At 39.5% G+C, this 23,180-nt stretch overlaps 1 protein-coding gene across 4 annotated transcripts in view; it reads right to left on the minus strand.

Moving 5' to 3' along the window:
* Positions 1-23,180, minus strand: part of BMPR2 (bone morphogenetic protein receptor type 2) — a 109,649-nt gene that overhangs the window by 16,902 nt on the left and 69,567 nt on the right. For all 4 annotated transcript variants that reach the window (XM_037396954.1, XM_037396955.1, XM_037396956.1 and 1 more), the window contains exons 4-8: positions 10,318-10,428; positions 9,718-9,809; positions 7,461-7,691; positions 3,361-3,475; positions 1,573-1,733 (exon numbers count right to left, since the gene is read on the minus strand). In XM_037396954.1, coding sequence (XP_037252851.1) covers positions 1,573-1,733; positions 3,361-3,475; positions 7,461-7,691; positions 9,718-9,809; positions 10,318-10,428 — 710 coding nt within the window. The remainder of the gene's footprint in view (positions 1-1,572; positions 1,734-3,360; positions 3,476-7,460; positions 7,692-9,717; positions 9,810-10,317; positions 10,429-23,180) is intronic.

Below are 23,180 nucleotides of genomic sequence, written 5' to 3' on the forward strand. Positions count from 1 at the left end.
CTTTTTTGTATGTACCAAAACAAAATAATTTTGTCCCTTATTCAATGTTCTCATATACAATATGATATAGCAGAAATGTTTTTTTTTTCTGGAATTACTCTGTTAAACACCAAGGCATGTATCATAATGGAAGAGGACGCTGCTGACGAGGAACCTGTTCTCTTTATTCCTGGACTGTCAGCAAGGCTGTCCCCTGCATCCTCAAAGGTTATTAACAGTCTTGGAAGATATCTATTAATTTTCATTAGGACATATGTTTGATTAGAGCAATCACCCATCACTACTTGTAAGTAGTGATGTCCCAGTAAGTATTTTGTCCCAGGACTATTCCGTATCCCTGCATTTTAAACAGTGGTTTCCCCGTTTCTTTGTTCAGTAAGAGGAGATCTAATAAAAGGACCTCGACACTAGGCATTGTTAATGTAGCACATGCTTTCTAAGAGAAGGTGACAAGCACCGTGAAACACATTCTTTGAATGAAATGTAAAGGTTTTCTGTAAAAGCACAAAGACAACAAATACACAGAAGTATTAGGGACTTTCATGCTTTGTTTTAAGAGTGTATTTCTGTATTTTAGTAGCCTACATTCAGGTGACAGTATATCTATGCTTATACAAAAAAGGAAACAACAGCTAAAACCCCCACTCTCTGAATCACAGCATCATAAAAAAGAAAGCTTAAGAAATTTGTTTCTTCTTTCTGCCCAGAATCCATTCTAACCCACTCCTAGCAGATGTTTTTCCCAATCTGTTCCTTAAATTCATAAAATGATGCAAATTCTATATAGCCCTCCTCAGCAGTCTGTTCCAGACCTTGGATGCCTTCTACAGATTAGGAAGGTTTCTTCATAACTAACTTATATTTTCCCTCCTACAACATAATCCTGTTACCTGCTGTCCTATCCACAATGAACGCAAACAGTTTATTCCTTTTCTTTGCAGCAGCTGTTTACATATTTGAAGACCTCTGTCTGTCTTCACTTCCCTAAACAATCTTTATTCTTTGATGTTTTCCCATAAGTTACTCTTTCAGGCATCCCCTGTTATTTTGTTCATATTCTCAGTTGGTTCATGTCTCTCTACATGCACTCATTCTCCTAGCTGTATCCATTTAAAGTCCAGAAAATTGCAGATGACACACAGAGAAATGGTTGTAGGATGCAGAATGCGCTACGTCACCGTATCGGAAAAATTAACAGCAAACCCATCAGAGAATGTTTGGACTTCAGTTAATACTTGCAGTACAAGACTGAAGGGATCTGTACCACATCATCGGCCAACAACACGTCAACCAAACCTACCCTGCACATTCTCATACATCACACAGAAACCTTCAGTCTCCAGGGCTGCCAATCTATCACCTTTCAAAATGCTAGGTTAGTCTTTGGAGAATAAAACCAGTTTCTTCCTACCAAGGTTTCAGCTATTTCTCACTCATATTGCCGCAATTCCCCCTCACAGGAATTGTACCACCTTCACATTAACCATATAACAACAGGCACAAATATTTCTGTGTTACTTCCACACTAATTAGTCTTCCTTTACACACTGGTGTATCTTCATTTGTACTTACCTCGCTAATGGCGGCATTATCCTCCTCACCTGGGCGTACCAGTCTGTTTCCAGTTAACTTCATGGAGAGTCCAAAATCGCTAATTACGCATGTTCCGTCATTCTTTACCAGTACATTGCGACTGTTCAAGTCACGATGGGATATTGCAGGTTTGTAATGGTCTATTTGGACATATGGAAGTGCTTGTTACTATTTGAGCAGTTCTACTGTTTGGCAAAATGAGAGGACCTCATCATGTCTGCTCAGCTATTACAAACAGAAAATCAACTTTTCTTTTAGAAAGCTAACATTTTTGCTTCTTTATAATAAGCTCCACAGTATGCTATCTATAGAAAACTGACGGGCATTCAGTTTCACTGTAACTATACAACATACTAGGCTATATACAGTTTAAATGTTTGCCAATAAGCTTCCTGCCAGGGTATTTTGGCATTATTTTGGCAGGGGAGGCATTGTGTACTTAAGCACAGACCTGCAGCCACAGCCCTGACAGCCATTCCAAATGCTCTCTCTCATATCCACAGTCCCGTGTCAAATACAGCATCAACTATTTATGTTACGATTGGAACTGGCACCTATTCAGAAGATACATAGACAATATTATTCCAGAGAGTCTGAACATGTTCATCTTGCAAGTGCTCTGATCTTTTCCAAAGAATAACTTCAGTTTTCCTAGTTTATATGCAAATTTATTTTGTTGGTAAAGCAGCCAGCAGTATAGAACCGGCTTTACTGTGGAATTGATTCTATTCCATGAGTTCCTTCCTAGCATTCATAGATCAGCCTATGGCTCTCTCTTCTTTATGATGGAAGGTTTACACATTTTCTGGCTGCTAATGGACACACCTGTCTGCACATTTCAAAATGATGAACTTAAGATCATAGCTGCAGTTTCAATGGCCCACAGGAATACTGATTTAGGTATTTTCAGCCTGGCACATCTAGCCGCATCTTCAGTCGTCATTCTTTGCTAGAGCTGATGCTTAACGTTTGGGATACACAGTATGGAATTTTAATCTTAACATTAGCACCTTAAGATCAGAATTAATGACACCATCCTTTCATTTACTGCCAAAAAGCTAATGCTTCAGCGCCAGGCCATATTCTGCAGCCTGATACATCACAGATCTCAGAATATCTGCTTTATAATCATGATATTTCAGCTGCTGCAACGCTGGCTGAAGCACATGAGCAGAGATAGAAGATATAAATCAGTAGGTTGTCACATCTGGTGCTCTAACAGAACGCTGGAAGCCCAGCAGTACTGTCTGCATGCAGCGAAGATGGGCCCACACCCTGAGACAAAAATCAAGGGATATGATAAATCAAACTACAACGGAGCTAGAGGATTTAATTATTTCTCTTTGTGTATACAGTTCACACAAACTAGAAATTGCTTTGGTGATTTGTGTCTGAACTGCAAGAACAAACAGAACACCCCATCTGTTTGTTCTCTGCTAGACAGACATCCAGCACTTCAGGTCTTCAGTCATCTGTTGCCATGATACAGCAGCACCGCGCTGCTCTGCTTCCTCCTCCTCCTCCTCCTCCCTTTTTCTGGGGCTGTGCTGGCTCTCACTCCATGTTTTCATACAAGTGTCATAGATGGAGCCCATGACGTGGGATTGTTCAGAAGGGAAGAACACAGCAGAAGTTCTGAGTAATCTCTATTTCTATTCATCATTCCCTACTCACCGTACCGTCACGGAGAAAAAAGAAAAGCCGGAATCTACTACCTGATAGAAATAAGAGTATCTTGAACGTCTTGGCATCCCCTCCTGGCCTTACCTCCTCGAGGTAGCTCCGTGTGCAGGTAGGCCAAGCCCCTAGTTATAGAGTGTGCCAGACGACAAGAGCTCACCCAGTCACTGGTGTGGAGACTCAAATATTTGCACAAAGAACCCTAAAAAAAATAAAATAAATCTGGATTAAAATCATTGCCCACTTGAACAACTCAAAATCTTTAGGACAGTCAGTTTTACCCATTGCTCCTGAAAGGTGTAATCCTGCAACTGTGTTTACCCAGATGTTTTAAAACACCAGACTGGACCAAAGTTTCATTAATTTCAAGTGCTGCCATTTGTTTCATCTAAAGTAGCAGAACAGAAAATTTATCACAAAATAACAGGGATTGCCTTTAGGAATAATTATATTAATTACAAAACAAAAGCAAAGCACACATTTGATTTATGCTTCTGAAAAAGTCTTGTTGAACAACAGAAGAAGAAAGGTAACTGCAGACATTTAACAGCTTGGGTTACTAAACAGTGGCCTTTAAACCATTAGCACTTACAGAAGAATATTCAACATCTCTCGCTGGCATCTCCCCTGCTATAATCTATTTAGGTATCAAAGCAAAAAAAAAACCAATGCAGAGGCAATTCAGAATTCAGAATGCCACATGCACCGAAGAAACAGAAAAAAAGAATGTCATGTTCCCCTTTTTTTGAAAGAGAAGTTAGATGTGAAAAATGGGGTATTTTTAGTAATTTGTGGTGGAATCTCCAAGAAAACCAGAAGGAAGGGTGTCATTGATGATACTAAGATACTGTAGAAATTGAGGCCATTATCTGAAACAAGAGCCAGAACCTGAAAACTATGACACGTTTGGGCAGTTTTTATGCACATAGTCCCAATGACAATGTACTCTGTTTAAACAAACTATATCCCCATGCATATAGAACAAAGTCATCCAGTTCTCTGTGCATACATATTACAATACATTTATGTCTACAAACTACCCTGGTTTTGCCTATTTAAATCTGTAATCTTAAAGAGGTACCAATGTGTAATATCTTCTCATAGGTGCAACCAAAACCACTTCATTGCAGAATTAGTTATGTAATATTTGGTTTAAAAAAAAAAAAAAAAAAAGCTGGTATGCGCCATTCAAATCCATTTCGAGTTGACATTCAGGTATGTAACACATGCACAGCTCAGATGGAGGCACACAGATACCAGAATTTAAAGTGACCGAAGCATTAGACATTTTATGAATCCAATGCTAAAACTAAACTCAAGTTCTTGACACTCCTTAATAGAATTACAAAAGTCTTACAGCTTTTCAGACTTAGCCTTGCAGAACAAGGAACCCCTAAGTAAATAACCTCCTCGGTGAAAACACAGACCAAGTGTCATACAGGTTTACACAAGCATTTTTTTCATTGTTTAAAATGCTGTTATATGAACTTGAAATCAACCCAGAAATTAGTTACAGAAATTTACATTTTTTTCTCAGCATTTAAAGCTTTTAAAGAAATACATATGGCTCTTATTAGCCTTCAAATGCCAGCAGCTTTGGGTGTGGTAAGGGATTTTCTTGGTTTAGTGGGTTGAGATTCCAACCCATTCTAACGGAGGCCACAGGACTGTTGTCATGGTGTGACTGACATTCGGTGTGTGAAGATCTCAAACCCACTTCAAGATCTTTCTGCTGTAGAGCTTGCCAGCCATCAATTATTTTTTAAGCTAGCTGAGGGCTGTGATTTTATGTTTTCAGTGAAGTTCAATATAAATGACAGCCAGGAAAAGCTTTCGACAAGATTTAGAGACATATATATTTGTAATTAAGATTATTCTTGTTAGTCATGAGTTATGTTAAACTGGGGACATTTGTTCTGATTATAACTTTTGATAAAAATGATGGCTTTGTTTTAACAATCGCAAGATTCTGTATGTGTTTTACAACAATTTTTCTGTTGTTCTAAAAAGACCTGAATGTCTGACTACTGGGGGGGGGGGGGGGGGCACAACTGTGGCTGCTACCTATTTCCTGTTATGTCATCCTTGCAAATTACTCACTGCTTATTCACCTGCCACACCTCAGAATACCATCAGAACAGCATGCTGATTGATAAATAGACATATCCTTCGTTTTATTACTTACGTACTTCCTTTGGTCAGAAGGCATGTTTGGATAACAACACAATTTGGGTCAAACCTATCTGTCTCGCTTTCACCAAGACAACACCAAGAACAATTTTCTGTGTGAAAATGTTTCGGTTTGCATGTTCGTATTTCTGAGGAGGAAAGTATTTTGAGGGAGAATGATGTTTTGGATGGGGAGCATTTCACCTGCACGACTTCGGTGGGCCACTCCTTATTGAAATAAGATTTATGACTTCAGTTTGAACAGTGCAATTCCCTTTTAGGAGGGCTGCCACAGCAGGCTTCCTTCTCTGCTGTTAGCTCCACATACAGCAGAACATCTGCTCTCTGAATTAAGGATCACACTGTGCATTAATTACACCTGCTGTGCACTTTTTCCAATGACTTCCAAACCACCAGTGGATTGATTTTAGTCTAATCTTGCTGTTCTTAATACCATACTGAGAAAGACTCTGATAATACGATGTCATAAACCTCATCTGTGCATTTAATCAGATAGTTAAGAGATCCTGTTTATATAAGCAACAAGACAATTTTCAATCAAATTACATTTCAGCTGAAAATTCATTCATTCAAGAAAACAGCAAAACCAGATCACCTTTTAAGGCAGTTACGCTATGCCCTCACAGGAGCAGAAGACTTGCTTGATTTCACTTAACTCAATTAGCTGAAAATCAGCCTACTCTGCCAGAACAGGCCAGAGCTGACGTGCCTCGCCACTGTCCATCTGGTATGGCATGACTGAGCTTTTTCTATGGTTGTTCCTAGTTCCTGCAATCTCTTCTTAAATGACCATCTCTTAAAAGCCAACATGACCAAGTGTGTCCTCACTTAAAAGTTTCAGTAAAGATACTCTTCATGTATTTGTGAAGTGTTTATGTTGCCTTAAATTTTACGCATAATTTAGATGTTTATATAGACATACACATTTAATTTTCAACACAAGCATATACATAGAGCCTAAAACACGCTAAGACAGGCCATCATTACTGCTGTTTATTGCTGTTCTGCTTCTTTTTGCTACTTGAATAAGCAGCTTTAGTCCTACTGTCCCCATCACCAATCAGGCTTCAACAATCACCTTTACACACTGAAGCAAATAATAGTATGAGTTCATACTTGAGACCAAAAAGCTCATTAAAAAACATTACTTAACTGAACAATTAAAGTTCTTTCCCATATACAAGTGAAAACCCAAATTATGAAATATAATTTTTTGCCTTTTCATATATATAACCCTGATATATATTAAACTATATGATTTTTCATGAAAGTCACATTTATGCTGTGTATTTTTAAAACATTTTTTTGTTTCTATGCATGTGTACACACACACAGAGAACATTAGGAACTCAATGAATCTGAGGGATGCAAGAATCCAGTTAGTTAAGGAGGTGTGAAGATACAGTTCTGGAAAGTAAAGCTGCCTTCTTAAGACTTGTCCTACATCATCAATATATGGTACAGCAAAATAAATACGGTATGCCACAGAAAGCTTTAAAGAAGATAATAGGCTAAAAAGCCAACATGATTTACAGTACCACAAAAAAGGTTGACAACAGTATCGGATCTATTATGTTCCATTACAAAAACCCCAACATTTACAGCTACTTAGTGAGGTCATAACTACCGTAACAGAGATAATGCCTTCATACCAAGAAGTCTGAAATTTATTAAATCCTTTGTAAGTACAACAACTCTTCAAATTCTGTCCTTGAATGTTGCACAGTTGACTAAAAAACCTGCACCACAACCAAGATCAAACACTACAGCTAGAAATTTGTAAGACTACATTTGGTAGCACTCACTGGGAAATCTTAAAGCCTATTACAGTAAACCACACTAAGGTTCATTAAAATCATAATTTATATGGACTATTTTTACATTGCTGTGCAAGCAGAAGCAATGAAAAACACTGGCAAATGCTAAAGTACATCCTTTTTAATATGGCTATTCTTAGGAATCTAAACCAACCCAATTGATTTCTTTGAAGCACTTACATTGGGATAATATTCCATCACCAATAAATACTCCATACGGCCATCTGCAGTGAATCTCTCATCCCCCACAATGAAGCGGGCAATGTTGTCATGTTCCATCAGTGGAATCCTGTAAATGTTCCTCTCATTGACAAAGTTCTGACGATTAGCAAAAGAAAATACTTTCACAGCAACTGGACGCTCATCTAGGGAGCCTTTATACACCGCCCCATATCGTCCCCGGCCAATCAACTGCAAAAAAATGTAAATAATTAGTTCACTAAATAACAAATGAAGACAAAATCCGAGGTTTCACTCTACACATTGTACGCCAACTTTTGTGCTGACTTATACTATCAAAATTAGTGAATAGTCAATATTTTGTATTGAAAACTAGAATTAGAATACTATCATAAAAGCTATTTTGCAGCTGGAAACCTCAGGACAGGCCAGTTTAGATCTTAATTAATTGATCTATAGTCTGAATACCCAGTAAATAAATGATAATCTATTCGGCAGTTTCATACATAGAATCAATAAAATCTATGTGTTTTGTGCTGCTAATTCTCTTATTAAAGTTCTGCCTACTAAACATTTGTAACTTATGAGATAAATTTTAATTAACTTCAGAGATCACGGACACGAAGCTGAAGTTCTTAGGTCTAAGATAGCTTTATAAGCTGTACCTTTCAGGTTAGTAATAACAATATATCCATTTGTAGTGCAAAACAGGTATCAAAAGAGGTACGCAGGTTTTAACCGAAAAGAATACTTAATTCCTTACTACCTGTGAAACTTTATTTGAGCCCCCACTATGTTACAAAGTCCACAGAACAGCCTTTCCCATCTCCATGGCAACTGAAGAAAGATGTGATCTCTCCTCTAAACCAAAAAGTAGGACCACCTTCAGAAAGAGTCCTAGTTTCTAAAGCTCAAAAATTTCTAACTACATAAGAATTTAAACATCTATTTAAATCAAATAATTTTCAGGAAGACCTAGACATGAAAGTGTAAGGATTTCACAGAGCAGTACCTTTTCACTTTTAAAATACTTACAAATGGACGAGAAATGGGAAGCAGAAGGGTTACAAAAGTAATGTTTCTAAAGATGATAAAATTGTCTAAAAGGAAAGTTTGCAACAATAAAGTATCCTTTAACAGATAGACTTTCCGTTTCTCAGTCCTCCTATATCAGCGAATTGCAAAGCAGCAGCGAGTCACTTCAAGGTACTAACTCAAAATGTATTCCCCGCCACCTCAAGATGTCAAAAGGCAAACACGGGTTAAGGCAATTTGTTCCACGGCACCCCATGACTGGGGGTGAGGAGTCAGCTCCTTGGGATTTATGGAAGAGGGCAGAAGACCCCATAGCAGATCTCTCCACCAACAAAGTCACTGCTTTTTCCAAGACCACATATCAGTATGAGTAATTTCATCTGGGGCTTTGCACACTTCTACAATACGCATCATTAACACCCTTGTAAACTCTGCTTCAAGTACTTTTTTGTTGGCAGAAGGCACCCAAGCTTCTTTGCTGATTAGCCTGCTGTGACCACTAACCCACACCATGCTGCATGTCTGCAGTCTGCATCTCTAGGTGTGATTTCTAACGGGCAAAAAAAAGTACCACTCTCTGAATCTCTCTCAGTCATTCTATTGATTTATTTCTGGCTAAAAGCTTTTAAAATTTCCGTAAGTTCTATCAAGCATACCAACTGAAAGCATAACATTTTGCTGTTTTCTGATGATGTATCTAATACCAAGCTGAGTAGAAAGTTCTGGTTGGCCTCTAGTTGCCATGGAGATAGACAGTAGCCCACTGTGAAGAATGACCCTACATAAATGCACCACTACTGAAACATACTACCCTATCTGCAGTAAATTCTATATTCCAATAGTGTTACTAAAGCATTTCAAATGACTATGGTGTGACATTGTACTTAAAAGCAATCAGTGTCAAGCAAAAAGATGGATCTTTTGATGCGATGCTGAAATAGAGCACATCCCAATTTCCCCCCATTACCTCCCAGTGTTCAGTATTTTCTTCTCAAGGTAGAACACGTTCTAGATAATACCAACAATATTACTAACAAAACCAGGCAAAATGTAACTGCGGTAACCTTTTTTTCTTTTAATTTCTTCTTTAAACTATGATTTAGAAGGAAACGTTACAGGAGCACTGACGCATTCATTTCTGTAACTATACCTGGGAGGTGAGAGGACCACAAGCGTTACACTGAATAAAAACGGAGATTAAGAGACTGAGCTGAACATTTACCTCCAATAACTTTAGATTATCCAGATCCAATGAGGGCTCTGATGCTGCTGCCTCCATCATGTTCATACTGTGCAGACCCTGTTTACGGTCTCCTGTGGAAGGGGAGGGAATCAGACAGTTTACTTTTTTTGCCATGCTACAGTGAACACAATACAACTTACCTGGGACTCGGCAAAAATACGTACGGTAGGCAAGGACATAGCAAGTAAAAAGGAACCCTGTAAAATCTTTTTGGAGTCAGTAAATCAGCAGTGAAGGTGCTGATAGCTACAAACTTAAGGCTATCTGCTACACAACTATTTTGATAATTGAATGTCACTGGCAATAACTGTAAAGCATGCCCACAATCTCAATTAAGCTGTGCTGAGCAGAGAATTTGTGGAAGAAAAATGGGTCCCAAAATGCCAGCTTGGAGAAATGATAAATCTCTCTGGTCTGTTATGAATGGGCTATCACCATAAAGTGTCAGAGGGGAGAGAAGGGAGTGTTATGTACAAGCATATAATAGGGACTGGGGAGAACAGAAGACATAAGTATAAATTTGAGAAACAGTCAAAAGAACAATCTTTAAAAAAATAAAATAGGATTGTTAAACCCTACCTGCAAGCATCCTGTATCCAAAGAACAGAGCAGCAATCAAAACAGCCAGTACAGACACAGATGCAAGGGCAATAACTATAGTCTCATCTCGATGAAAAGAATGAGAAGAATCTGAAAGAAAACAAGATGAAGACTTTAATTATAAATATGAAAGAATCAGCAATATAAAACATGTAATTGTTATTACAAAAATGAGGAAAAAAAATTGTACTCTGGGTTGTAAAACATTGCACACTTTCTTATTAAAACCTAGGGATGTCAAAAGAGCGGATCGGCCCAAACACAGCTGAGCACCCGTGTGTCAGCAGCTCTTCCCAGCCTTTCTTTGCCACCATAGAGAGGCACCAACAGCAGAAAGTGAATGTTCTATCTAGCTGGCAAAGTTCAGCCCAGCCACACAAGGCCAAGTCGATGCACTCCTGCTCTGCTATCTGTGCCACAATCCAGTTCCCCGGTATGAGTCAGGTTTGTAACATTTACAAGTTGGGTTTTTTTATTACTTTTCCCCGATGAAAATCTCAAAAATGGTTGCTAATAGTGCTGCAAGTATGATGAAAACTGATTATTGTATTCAAATATCTACAACATACATTAGATACAAGTCGATTTGTGCAAATATTTCAAAAATATTTTGTGGTTTTAATTTGTTCAGTGCTCAAGATAATTTTTAGCATAATTCTCACTCCTTAATTTAAAAAAGGACAGAGATACCTCCACAGACTGCAGCAGAATATCAGGAAACCTGCAGCAGAGTATCAGGAAACCTGAAACAGTAATAAAAACCTAAACAAGATTAAATAACCAGTTTTATTGAGCCTTTTTTTAAATTAACATTTGATTTTTGTCAAAATATATCTTGGTTGTTGCTTTTTTTCCCACAGGGGGAAAAAGTTTTCACGAAAAAGATCTGTTAGTGTCTTGAATGGTTAGCTTAATCCTTCTCCATGTCAGACTCCAGTCTTGCTTCTTGCAGCCATATAAAAATTCAGCGACTTTACTATAAAAATTTATTACTGCAGATATTCCTCTGATGTCAGAATCACTGGAATGTGGCACTACAAGGCCTCATTTACTTTGGCTTCAAAACCAAGTTTGGGAACCATGTCTAAACTTGTCTTATATATTGCTAAAAGTATCCTTAAAAGACTGTAATGAGCCCTAACTATGCTAAAACCACAAAATATAAAATGCACACAAGGCTTAAACATTGGGTAAACTTTTAGGTGAGACTGCAATACAATTTATCCCAGTCTACACTAGCTGAATAAACTGACAAATTTACTTCACTTGAACTGCATTTAAGATAAATTAAACATGATTAATTTATTCCAATTCCCAGTGTGGACAGACACAAGAGAACCAGATAAGAAGAGAAAGCAAATTTGTAAGACAACAGCTTCCACTTTTACATAAGCATAATGTTAAGAGGAAATAATAAAAAGCTGGTAAAAGAAAATAACCAGAGAGTTTCAGCTGTGATAGAAGTATGTGAAAAATCACCCACCAAAAATAACATGCAGCTTATATCTGATAAATCCTTTAAATAAGAAGCAGCTTGTGATAATCCCAACACCATCACATTTAAATTTGTTCAGTCAAAAGAAATACCAGCGCTACTGATTCTGATAAAATAAGTTTCACCAAGAAAAGCAGCTATTGCCACAGAGCACTGTACTGAGGAAGAAGTGTTGTGACTTTCTTTGCAAGGAGATTAAAAGAAACACGTTACAATTCTCCTCTAAATGCTGAATTCAAAACATACACACACACACACACATATATATTAAAAAACATCATAAAGGAAACTTACATCATACAAAGTTATATGAAATAATACACAAGTGTAAGAAGCTGAATAACTGTTGGCAAGGAAATTACTAATATTTTTGTGAATGGAGTTTACATTTTATTGGCTTATCTTTTAAAATAGATATTAAATGTGGCGGACTTTTGCATCAGTTCAAGATAGTGCATAGCATATACTAAGAAAATGGAGGTTTTGAGGGGCTGAGCTTTTTGCTGTAATCTCAGCTCTATTTTCTTTGATAACAGACCTAGAGTGCAGCCATCGGCAACCTTCCCATCACCACTGTTTATCAAATGCTATCCGAAACCCAAGTCTGATTGCTCTACTTTAGCTCTTTGTACAAAGGGTTAACAACATGCCTCTTCTACCCTGGAACAGGATCTTGCTGTTCTTCCACTGCTAGCATGGCCCAGGGCAAGGGCATCAGCAACACTGGTTATTTAGCAGGTCTGGCTGCACTGGCACACTTGCTCTTTCTCCCCTTAGAAGCTTGTGAATGGTGGCATTATGCAGGCTGCAGAGCCACTAGAAAATCTCCAAATAACAACGTTTTGTGCCGATCAGCTGTAGAAAAACATGCAGAGAAAAAGGACCATTGCTTTCTCCTTCCTTGACAGACCATCCCCTCTGGGGGCTCTTTCTATTTAGGGGGTAGCCGTGCAGCCGCCAGGTAACCTCAGAGCGCTCCCTTGGCTTTCAACAGGAAAGAATGTTTTAGGTTTTTTTAAAGCAAAGTTGTTTCTTAAATCTTAGATTGGCTTATCTCGAACCAATTTTTGATTCTTATAAACATTTAAAAATAATGTTGTCAATATTCCAAAAGCAAAGTCTGTCCTACAGGGTGAGTTACTGTTATCAGGTTGTTGAGCAACATTTATTTTAAGAATAAATACAAATTTCTTAATAAGGGCAACTGAACATCTCAATGGAGTGGTAACATGCAGCTCAAAACAATACAAGTGGGTAAAACGCTGCATATGATGGCCAGTCATTTCCCAGCAAGGACAACCTTACTGTCTTTTACTTGTAAATCTACCTAAAAAGAAATGCACGAAACACTGTAACAAAAAGCCCAGATGGCCCCAAAACCCCCACAAAGTATTGTTTCTATCTGCCATCTATCTGCTATCTATCTGCTTTGTATGACTAATAACTTCTGATGTTGTCAGATTATCAAACTTTCTTAAATAGAACAAAAAAGATATGTCACTTATTGACCCAGTTTTAAAACCTTCCAAAGCTTAACTAGAGTCTTATTAAATAATTCAGGTTTTCAATCCATCTCTTTCTTCGGATATATTTCACCAGCCTTGCCTTTTAAATGCCTGTACGAGAAATGCTAGCAAAGCCAAAACCTGAAAGGACCTCTCCAGGCACTTTTCGAGTTTCACATTTCCTCTTTTATCTACTTTTACGTAAAATACTGCATATTTTATTATACATATACATAAGCACACAAGCCGTATTTCTCTTGGTATTAACTGGAGATGCATTTTAATTAACTCACCAGAGGGCACATCAGTGTGGGTCAATAAAAGTAATTACTAACCTTCAAGCAAGGCACTTTTTAAATAGGCATGTAAAACACACACCTATGCAAATTGCATGTTTTCTTCCATGAACATAGTCCTGTCCAAAAAACCCATGAATGCTTATGATCAGGAAATTGAACAAGAAAATTTATTTGATATCTCACTTCTTATCAGTAGTTCTAGATGCATCACAGAGCACAAACAAAGATTTTCTGAAGACTTTGTTGGTCTGAAACGGTTAACAACCCCATTCCCAAACCAGTGGACTCTGGTTTTGAAGTTTATGCACAAAATGCCAAGACAGCTGCCCCACACCTTCAGTATTTTTTCATCATGTCATAGTACAAATTGACTTTAAACATACGTAACTACTATTCAACCACCGCATTTGAGTTTCTGGGATCATTACCAATATTTGGGCATTTCTTCAGTGACAAATGCAAACTGAACGATGAACAAGCTGTCAAACACCAGTGTCAAATTTCAGACTGGGAAGACTGGTGTCTGAATATTAATTCCCAAACCAATGTATAGCATAAAAAAATCAATAGCATATGCTGAGCAGAATTAGCTGCAGACTCTAGAAAATCCAGTGACTGAGGAGTTGACGGCTGAGCCAAATTCCACCTACGCTTGTATGCATTAAGTATCAGCAAAGCTTCCTCAAGTTTATGTTACTGTTGCTGAAAGCAGAGGTTAGTGCAGTTGCTTGTTTCACTGCTATTTATGTGTGAGGTTTTTATTTCCAACTTCCACTTAGGCTCCCTGATCTAAAACAAAACCTGACAAAACAAAAAAATTAAAACCAACAGAAACTGTTGTAAGGCCTGGAACACCGTAAGAGCCAACTTCTTATCCCACTTGGATGGGAAAGGGAGAGTACCACTCACAGGACTACCCACTCTTCAAGCAGTACTGTGAGGATGCCATTCAGAAGGCACTCAGCACATACACACTTCTACCCTGAAACATTTCTGCCAGTAATTCTGATACTAGTCAGTATTTTTCTGAAGTCCACCAATCCCATCACAAAGAAATATCAGAGCAAATAGCATAAGTCTTTTTTTTTTCCCCTTGATTTTTCCCCCTAAATAAGAAAAAGAAACAAAGCTCGACTCGTATTAAAAATGAGACGACCTCCTTCTGGCTGGGGAGCAGCTGGTAAACAACAAGCCACCATTCCCAGAAGCGTCCTGACCTCACCATCAATAAAGAGCTTGTTTTCTGGTTCCAAAAACCCAAACATAACAGCTCCTGTGTACAGAGAGAATTTTGTTGAAGGTACACACAAATAATTGAGAAAGTATTTCAGAGCACACTATGAAGGGTAATGCTTCTAGTACTCAGAAGTGAGTCATCTGGCTGAACCCAGCCCTGCACTTCAGATACTCCCTGCAGGCACTTCTACCACATTCAAGATTTCTCTCTCTCAGGCATCACTGCCACAATAGTTTCCAAGCACTTATACAATATCTTTGCTCATTTTTATTTTTTTTTAAATTAAGCTTCCATGTTGCCACACATGGAGGTTGTCTACTGCTGCCTTCCGAACCTTCCACAGGATTGACACAGAATGAAGAAAGCTGGCAGTGCTAACAGCATCAGGAGGAATAATATTCTTCCTTCAAATTAACTTTTCTGCTATAGATATAAGCTTGTAATATTAATGCAAAAGTATTCCAACTCGTGCTTATGCTTGAAAAAGCTTTGTTTATTACCCTGTAGTTCAACTGTTAAAATTTAAAGCCTTTTTTATATGTTTCCTGTTTCTCTGCTTTAAAATTAGAATTTATCCTATTAGCAAAGAAAGTTTTGAGAAGTCAGAGAAAACTTGAGACCAAACCAGGTAACAACAGCCAATGGCAAAAGACTCTGTAAACATACAGAACTCTTCCCTGGGAGCCAGAAAGAGGATGCTAATTCCTCTATCTTCCTTTCCCATTAGCAAATACTGTAAAACCCACAGACAGCCACCCCCTCTTAGCTCTCTCCACCCCAATATATCTTCCCTCTGTGGCCATCCCTGATAAAGCATCAACTAATCCCCTACTACTGACATTACTGTGTCAGTTCAAGCACCAGATTCTGTGCTGTGAAGGTAAATTACTCCAGCCTAACTGACAAACCATGAGGAACTCATGCCGAGCTTTCACATTTCCTACTCCACCATTCAGCAGATTGTTGCTCCTGATACTACTACTAAAATTACAAGGTACGGAGTGAATAGAATGGGAAATGAAGAGAAGGAAGGATACTCTCCTCCTTACAGCGCCTGAAAGCTGTCCTGAAAACTACTCTCTACTGCTAGACCAACGATGCTACACCATGATGGCCACAGAGCTCCCCGCGACACCATAGCAATCATCATTATGATGAGACATCTTAAGGCAGCCACAAGACAAGGCGCTGAGTGTTAGCCCTACTGAAAAACTAGGCATCCCATGGGGAAAAATTTGATTGTATAATTAAAGGCAGTATCACAACACAAACACACACGAGGAGTTGGCCTTAAAACTGTGCAAGCAACGACATTGTTTCTTTCTAATCTTTAAACACTCTGGTATGAAACCTTAGGCTTTGAAATGTTGTTTCAATGCTATGTATTTATATGGGGGTGATCATATAATAAAGGACATTTGCACACAAATTCCCACAAGATCTCTATATTGCTATTATATCTTTTCATTCCATTTTTAGAAATCTGCTACTCTTCATGTAAATGACTCACAGCTGTGTATCTGTCACAAAGTAGTAAATAATTCTAGAAAATATGCGTGTGTTTAAGTTTAGATACACATTGTATAAAAACATTTTAGAGAAACATACAATTATTCTATATAATGAAGATCAGTTTTAAAAATAATTACCTTCGTTCCCACAGAATTTCTGGTATCAATGTATCAGAAGCCAAGTGGTCTTACAGCTGATAGGTACCAAAATATTAGTATTTTTTTAACTTGCCATATCACCAAGTAAGTAGCAATGTTAGTCTCCAGCAAGTAAGGAAAACAGAACCCTTTAACCTCCACAGCACAACAATAACATCTGATTCTTCAAAACAACTACAGCTGTATGGACTCTGATCAAAGCCAGTAAAATTACACAGGGACTCAAAGATCTACAGATCACTTTAAAAAGAAGCAGTCTTCACGCCATCCTACAACTATTTCTTTGATGTGATAGATTCAATATGTTCATTACCAATCTGTTGCAGAAGTTGCTTTTCCATTAAGGAATCTTAATGATACTGAGGATGAGATCAGAAGCATGAGGGGAAACCTTACGGTTCAGTCATCAGCACAGCGCGATGAAGGCTGAAGTGTGGGGGCAACGTGGCCTTCAAGCTGCAGATGACTGCAAATGTGCTCTGCAGATTGGAAAAGAGACTTTTCAAGTATAATTAATTCTACTTGCTTTTAAAGTCGCATTTCTTTTCATAGAAGCCCTGCACAACTGTCATGACAGCGATAAGATCACAGTCCTTTGAAAAAGCATACAATTAGCAATATTTTCCAAGCGCCCACAGATCTCAATCAAAATCTGTTTATCTGTTGTGTCTACACATAGCTTGTACCAAACGTGTCCTAGAAATCTACAAAGTGTAAAAGAAGCCCTCGTCCCTTACTGTGCTCTAGCAGCGCATTCTAACCAAACCAAACCACCTCATCGGGTCTTTTTTCTCCTCTTTTCTGGATAGTAATCAACATTTCTTTCCAACCAGCTGACCACTACCTCATTCCTGACCCACTGTCCCACAGCAAGAGAGTTCAGTCTTCATCATGCTAGAGTAAATGACAAGAAAGCCTCCAATATAAACACTATACCAAAACAACTTGAATTATTTTACGTAAATCTTAAATTCATTCAGTGCAGGAAACAAAATGTGGAAAAAAAAAAAAAGGCAGAGAACTCAAAATTAAGAAATATGTTAGTAGCCTTTTAGATACCATGGACATGTGTCAGATTTCACATATGTAAACAAGAATCTCAATCACACACCAATATAACTCAATGCATTCAAGCGCACATTTTCAGTTAAGCTGGAACTACAAGGTCAGAATACCTTGAAGTTATATTCTACAGACCTTTACAATGAAGGTCCAGCAGGAGCTATTGCCAGTTTTCCATTAAACCTATGCACAGGTGAGAATGATGAAAGGAAAAAAACCCAGCCATTTCATTAACAACTTTAGCCATTCACCTAAGCTTTTATAGGCACAAGAACATATACATAAAAAAAATATTTATAGTTTTAAAACAACTATTATCCCAGTTCTGATGTATGAGCCTGCACATTTGAAATGAGGATGCATTCTTCTGTAAGCGTGTGACAAACTATTAATAAAATTAAAATCCATGTCCAAATTTTGTAATAAGATAGTCTAAAATGTAAATATCTGACACCTATCAAGTGACCACCTCCAATATTTAAACCATTAAGGTGAGAAACGTTATTTCACATACAATTTTTGGAGGCACCGGAATGCACAATGCAGTTAGCAAGAAAACTTCTGTGGAAGAGGGCGGAGGACTCAGTGCTAACGCAGGTGAAAAGCACAACAGGAACTGTATTTTTTGTGGGAGATGGTGCAACATTCTTTTAACAAAATAATCCTGCCAACCAGTAACCCAAAGGCAATTTTCTTTCATAACTGAAAACGGATGTTTTCCCTGGACTTAAGAGCAAATCCCTGGTTTCTAGTCTATTGGCTTAGATGAAGCAGAAAATTTGCACTTAGTTCTCATTGTTCCATTATTTGAAGAGAAGATTTAAACAGTCACCAAAATGTTTCCACTTTGCACTTAGCATCATCGTATTTGACCAATTTTAACTTTTTATATAAAATGCTATACACTTCTTGTCATGAAGTGTCCTTTACGACACATCTTTTCATGTTTCTCTCCACATCAGGAGAGCTAAAATTTTAATTCATTTTTCACACAATTGCATCGCTGTATGGAACCTGAGCTGTAAGAAAGCACCAGATTCTCATGAGACTTACAGTAACATCATGACCTGGCAGCGATGCATCACAGGTTCTGTCTGCCTCCTCAGAGAATGCCTCAAAACATCATACAGCTTGGGCTGTAAAATTTATTTTCCATAGTATGCTCCAGAGGAATCCTGTTACACACAGAAGGCAGTCATTCGTGATGGCAGTTTCAGTGGGCAGATCTCTCTTTAAAAATCTGCTGAAGAAAATGCTGTTTAGATTTCACCTTTTGGGCTGTGTCTTGAAGACAAGGGCTCCCCCACTGCCCTTGTGGCCAGGCAGCCTGACAGGTGGAATCCATCCTCCTCTGGGGTACCAGCTGCCACCAAACACCTGATCCAGAGCCAGGCTGTGGGTATTACATCTGCCTTTTTTGCTCGTTTCGCAACTGAAGGCTGCATGGATACATGAAACTTAAAAATTAAGCATGTGTGGTAATTTCTTTGGCAGTAAAGTGGGTTATGCCATCCCTAAGGGTTCTGTCTTTAATGACTAGATGGAGAGGTGAATTAGCAGCTTGTCACATTTGTAAAGAAGTAATTTCTGAGCTGGTAAAACACCCATACAACTTCCCTTTCTACCTTTTTATTCTGCGAGTTTGGGCACCTTCAGTGTAATTTCTTATACTACTGAACAGATCCTTATAATCATGATGTATGTATAATGAATAACAACTCAAAACCAACCCCAAATTTAGATTATCTTTCTGAAGTTCCTTATATATCAATAAATACCTGGGATACTACAGAGATAAAAGAAATATTTTTCTTTTAGAGGCAAAACTGCATTTGAGTACACCTCAACCTTGCCTTCAAGCTTAATGGAAAGTTAATTTAGGCGCTTAATAACGTATTGGGCTTCAATATCAAAATAAAATAGTCAGAAAAATGCTTTTTAATATAAAAGCTGAAAAAAAATTTACATTATCTCCTTATACTGATCTTGGACCAACAGGACTTCCTCCTTATCAAACCAAATGGTACCACTGGCTTTAACATAATGGCACTCTTTCAGCCTCTGTAAAAACACTGGATCAAATAATGCATGTACTGCAACTGGAAAAAAAAAAAAAGTGCTTCAGAAAGCCTCTTCAAAGCTATTTTAAGTTATTTTAAATTCAATAGGCTCAACAGCTAAATATTTCACATTTGTAACGTTCCCAAGCACTAAAAATAGAGCCCAAAAAATGACATCAAAAGACTGAAACTCCTATTTTTATATGGGTGAGCAAACAAACAAACCCCCCCAAACCTTTTAGAAATGGCAGCTCTGCCTGCATTTTTCACATCTTCCAGAGATCTGAAGCCCAGGAATTCTGTCTACCAACCGGTCGCTCTCCCCTCGCTCCCACAAACCCATGTCCCCCCCTCGCCAGCCACTTCCTTGGTGGGAAGGCTGTGCCAAGCCAAAGCAGGGTGCTGGGGGCACCCCGGAGGAGCGGTCTCTATCCAACGGAGCCAGCCCCAGCACGGAGGCATGATGCTGCGTCTGCCGGCCACCAGCCCTGCGCCGCCATGTACACAGAGGGCTGATGTCCTGTCACTAAAACTGCACACCACTGACTGAGGTTCAGGAATATTTTTTTTTCTGTCAACCTTCTCAGCAGGCAATGAAAAATGCACTGATTTAATGGACACGACTGTATGGGGTGTTTATTTCAAAATCATTTCCCTAAACATGCAATGGAATCTGAATTATAACACAACTTTAGACAAGTTACCTGTTCAAGTAAAAATTCAAAATCAATAAAAACAGGGTGAGAAAGAGTTCTGAAAAAAAACTTTCATTACACTTCTGGTTTATGTCCTAGTACTTCAGATCTAAAGTCCTAAATCAGCTTAATACTGTAATCCTCAACTGTAATCCTCAAGTGTAGCAAATATTTTAGTACCAAAACTCAGCTCTTCCTACTTACCTTAATTCAAGAGTATTTTTCTATACTTTCAGCACAACTCAGTATAGTGTACCTTCTTGCACATAGAAGGTTTTGTAATTGTAAATTTGAAGGCATGTGCTACAGAGCTGTGAGTTAAACCTGTCTGACATTTTAGAAACATTGATGGTTACTAAAGGTTGTGTTTGTCTGGCCAATGCCAATTCAAATAACACTCGTGGTATTCCAAAAGGTATGCATCTGCTCCAGCTCCTCCTATCGTGGTGTTCTGCAACAAGACAATCCACCTAGTGGATGAGGGAAAGGCTGTGGATGGTGTCTACCTGGACTTTAGTAAAGCCTTTGACACCATCTCCCACAGCATCTCCCGGAGAAACAGGCTGCTCATGGTTTGGATGGGTGTACGCTGCACCGGGTAAAAAACTGGCTGGATGGCTGAGCCCAAAAAGTGGTGGCGAATGGAGCTACATCTGACTGGTGGCCGGTCACAAGCGGTGTTCCCCAGGGCTCTGTGCTGCGGCCAGTCCTGTTTAATGTCTTTACCAGCGATCTGGATGAGGGGATCGAGCGCACCCTCAGGAAGCTGGCAGATGACACCAAGCTGGGTGGGAGTGTTGATCTGCTGGAGGGCAGGAAGGCTCTGCAGGGGGATCTGGACAGGCCGGACCGATGGGCCAAGGCCAGTTGCATGAGGCTCAACAGGGAGAGCTGCCAGGTTTTGCGCTGGGCTCACACCAGCCCCACGCAGCGCTGCAGGCCTGGGGCAGAGCGGCTGGGAAGCTGCCTGGTGGGAAAGGGCCTGGGGGTGCTGGGTGACGGTCTGCTGAACATGAGCCAGCCGTGTGCCCAGGTGGCCAAGAAGCCCAGCGGCATCCTGGCTTGTATCTGAAACAGTGTGGCCAGCAGGGCCAGGGCAGTGATTGTCCCCCTGCACTTGGCACTGGTGAGGCCGCACCTCAAATGCCCTGTTCAGTTTTGGGCCCCTCACCACAAGACACAGAGGTGCTGGAGTGTGTCCAGAGACAGGCAATGAAGCTGGGGAAGGTCTAGACCACAAGTCTTATGAGGAACATCTGAGGGAACTGGGCTTGTTTAGTCTGGAGAGGAGAAGACTCGGGGGGACCTTACTGCTCTCTCCAACTACCTGACAGGAGGCTGTAGGCAGGTGGGGGTTGGTCTCTTCTCCCAGATAACAAGCAACAGGGCAAGGGGAAACAGCCTCAAGTTGCACCAGGGGAGGTTTAGATTGGATATCAGGAAAAAAATCCTTCACTGAAAGGGTGGTCAAGCATTGGAACAGCTGCCCAGGGAAGTGGTAGAATCATCACCCTTGGAAGTGTTTAAAAAACACATATATGCAGTGCCTGGGGACATGATTTAGTGATGGAATTGGCAGTCCTGGGTTAACAGCTGGACTTTTCCAAACCTAAATGATTCTATGATTTAGAAGGACAAAGTCTAACATGAAAGCACATGTCCCGTTTTCCCATTAATCCTCCCTCATTCCCATTTTCCCCAATCATCTTCTCTACATGGCCACATAATTTCTAACTTTTACCAGATTCTCTTTTTAGGACTTAAATATTTTAAGACTTTTGTAACTTTAAGGTAACGGTAATCGTTACATTTCTCCACCCTCTAACACTGTACTTTGCCTTACCAGGTATTTCCCAGATGAAATTACTGTTGGAAGGAACTGAGTGATGAAGCAAAAAGCAGGAAGCTGAGGTCAGCCAAAAATCCCCCTCCTATCTCGCACCAGGGTCCCTGAGGAACACAGTGAGCAGTATCTTCCCTTCTTCTCCCTTAGGCACTCTCATTCAGTCAGCATCAGCAGCTCTCAGTCCCTCTCACTCCCACTCCTCGCTCAGCTCCCATCCAGCACCGGGTCATCACTGAAGACGCCGCTCTCTCTGCTGCAATCCCGTGTCCATGTCGGTGAGCAGAGGTGGCCAGCAGAGCAGCTGAACCTCTCCTTGTTCCTGCTGAGAGCTGTCTTTCCTCCCCAGCTGAGAGGCTTTAGCAGGGGCTATTTCCCTCTAACCCTATCCCTGCTTAAATGGAGATTCAGCTGGCTTCTGGGCAAAAGAATCTGCTTCTCAAAGATACTTCACAGATATGAGATGCAGCTGTTTGGGGACATCCTTGAGCAGAAGGAAATTAAGGACAGAAAAGGCTGCAGAAACCTGACAAGCCCAACAGAGCAGTCAGGAGGAGACAGAGGCATGGCCAGCACTCAGCAGGGTAAGAAGCTGAAACAGTGAGAATGACCCAGTGAGGAGATAAAGGCTTTAACCTCAGGAGGACCCTAGCAAGATCAATAATCTCCACCGACATGCAGCTTCTGTTTCCAAGGCATCAGCTGGAGTGACCTTCTTCAGATAGATAACTGTATCTTGTATGAGGGCACACGACTGCATACATTAGATATGTGTAAATGCCTTTTTTTTTTCCCCCTAAGGGAAAGAAAAAATTTCCAGAATTTGAAATACAAAGCAAAGAGAAATTTGGGTTCTGTTTCTGGCTCTGATACAGAATAGCCTGATCTTAGGTAGGTTACTTTGTTGCTTTGTGCTTTACCTTGGCCAGTTATATAATGGGAAAAAAACAGTACCTTCGCTAACTTCAAAGATTAT

Source organism: Falco rusticolus, chromosome 8 (assembly GCF_015220075.1).
Source record: "Falco rusticolus isolate bFalRus1 chromosome 8, bFalRus1.pri, whole genome shotgun sequence".
NCBI classification, from domain to species: Eukaryota; Metazoa; Chordata; class Aves; order Falconiformes; family Falconidae; genus Falco; species Falco rusticolus.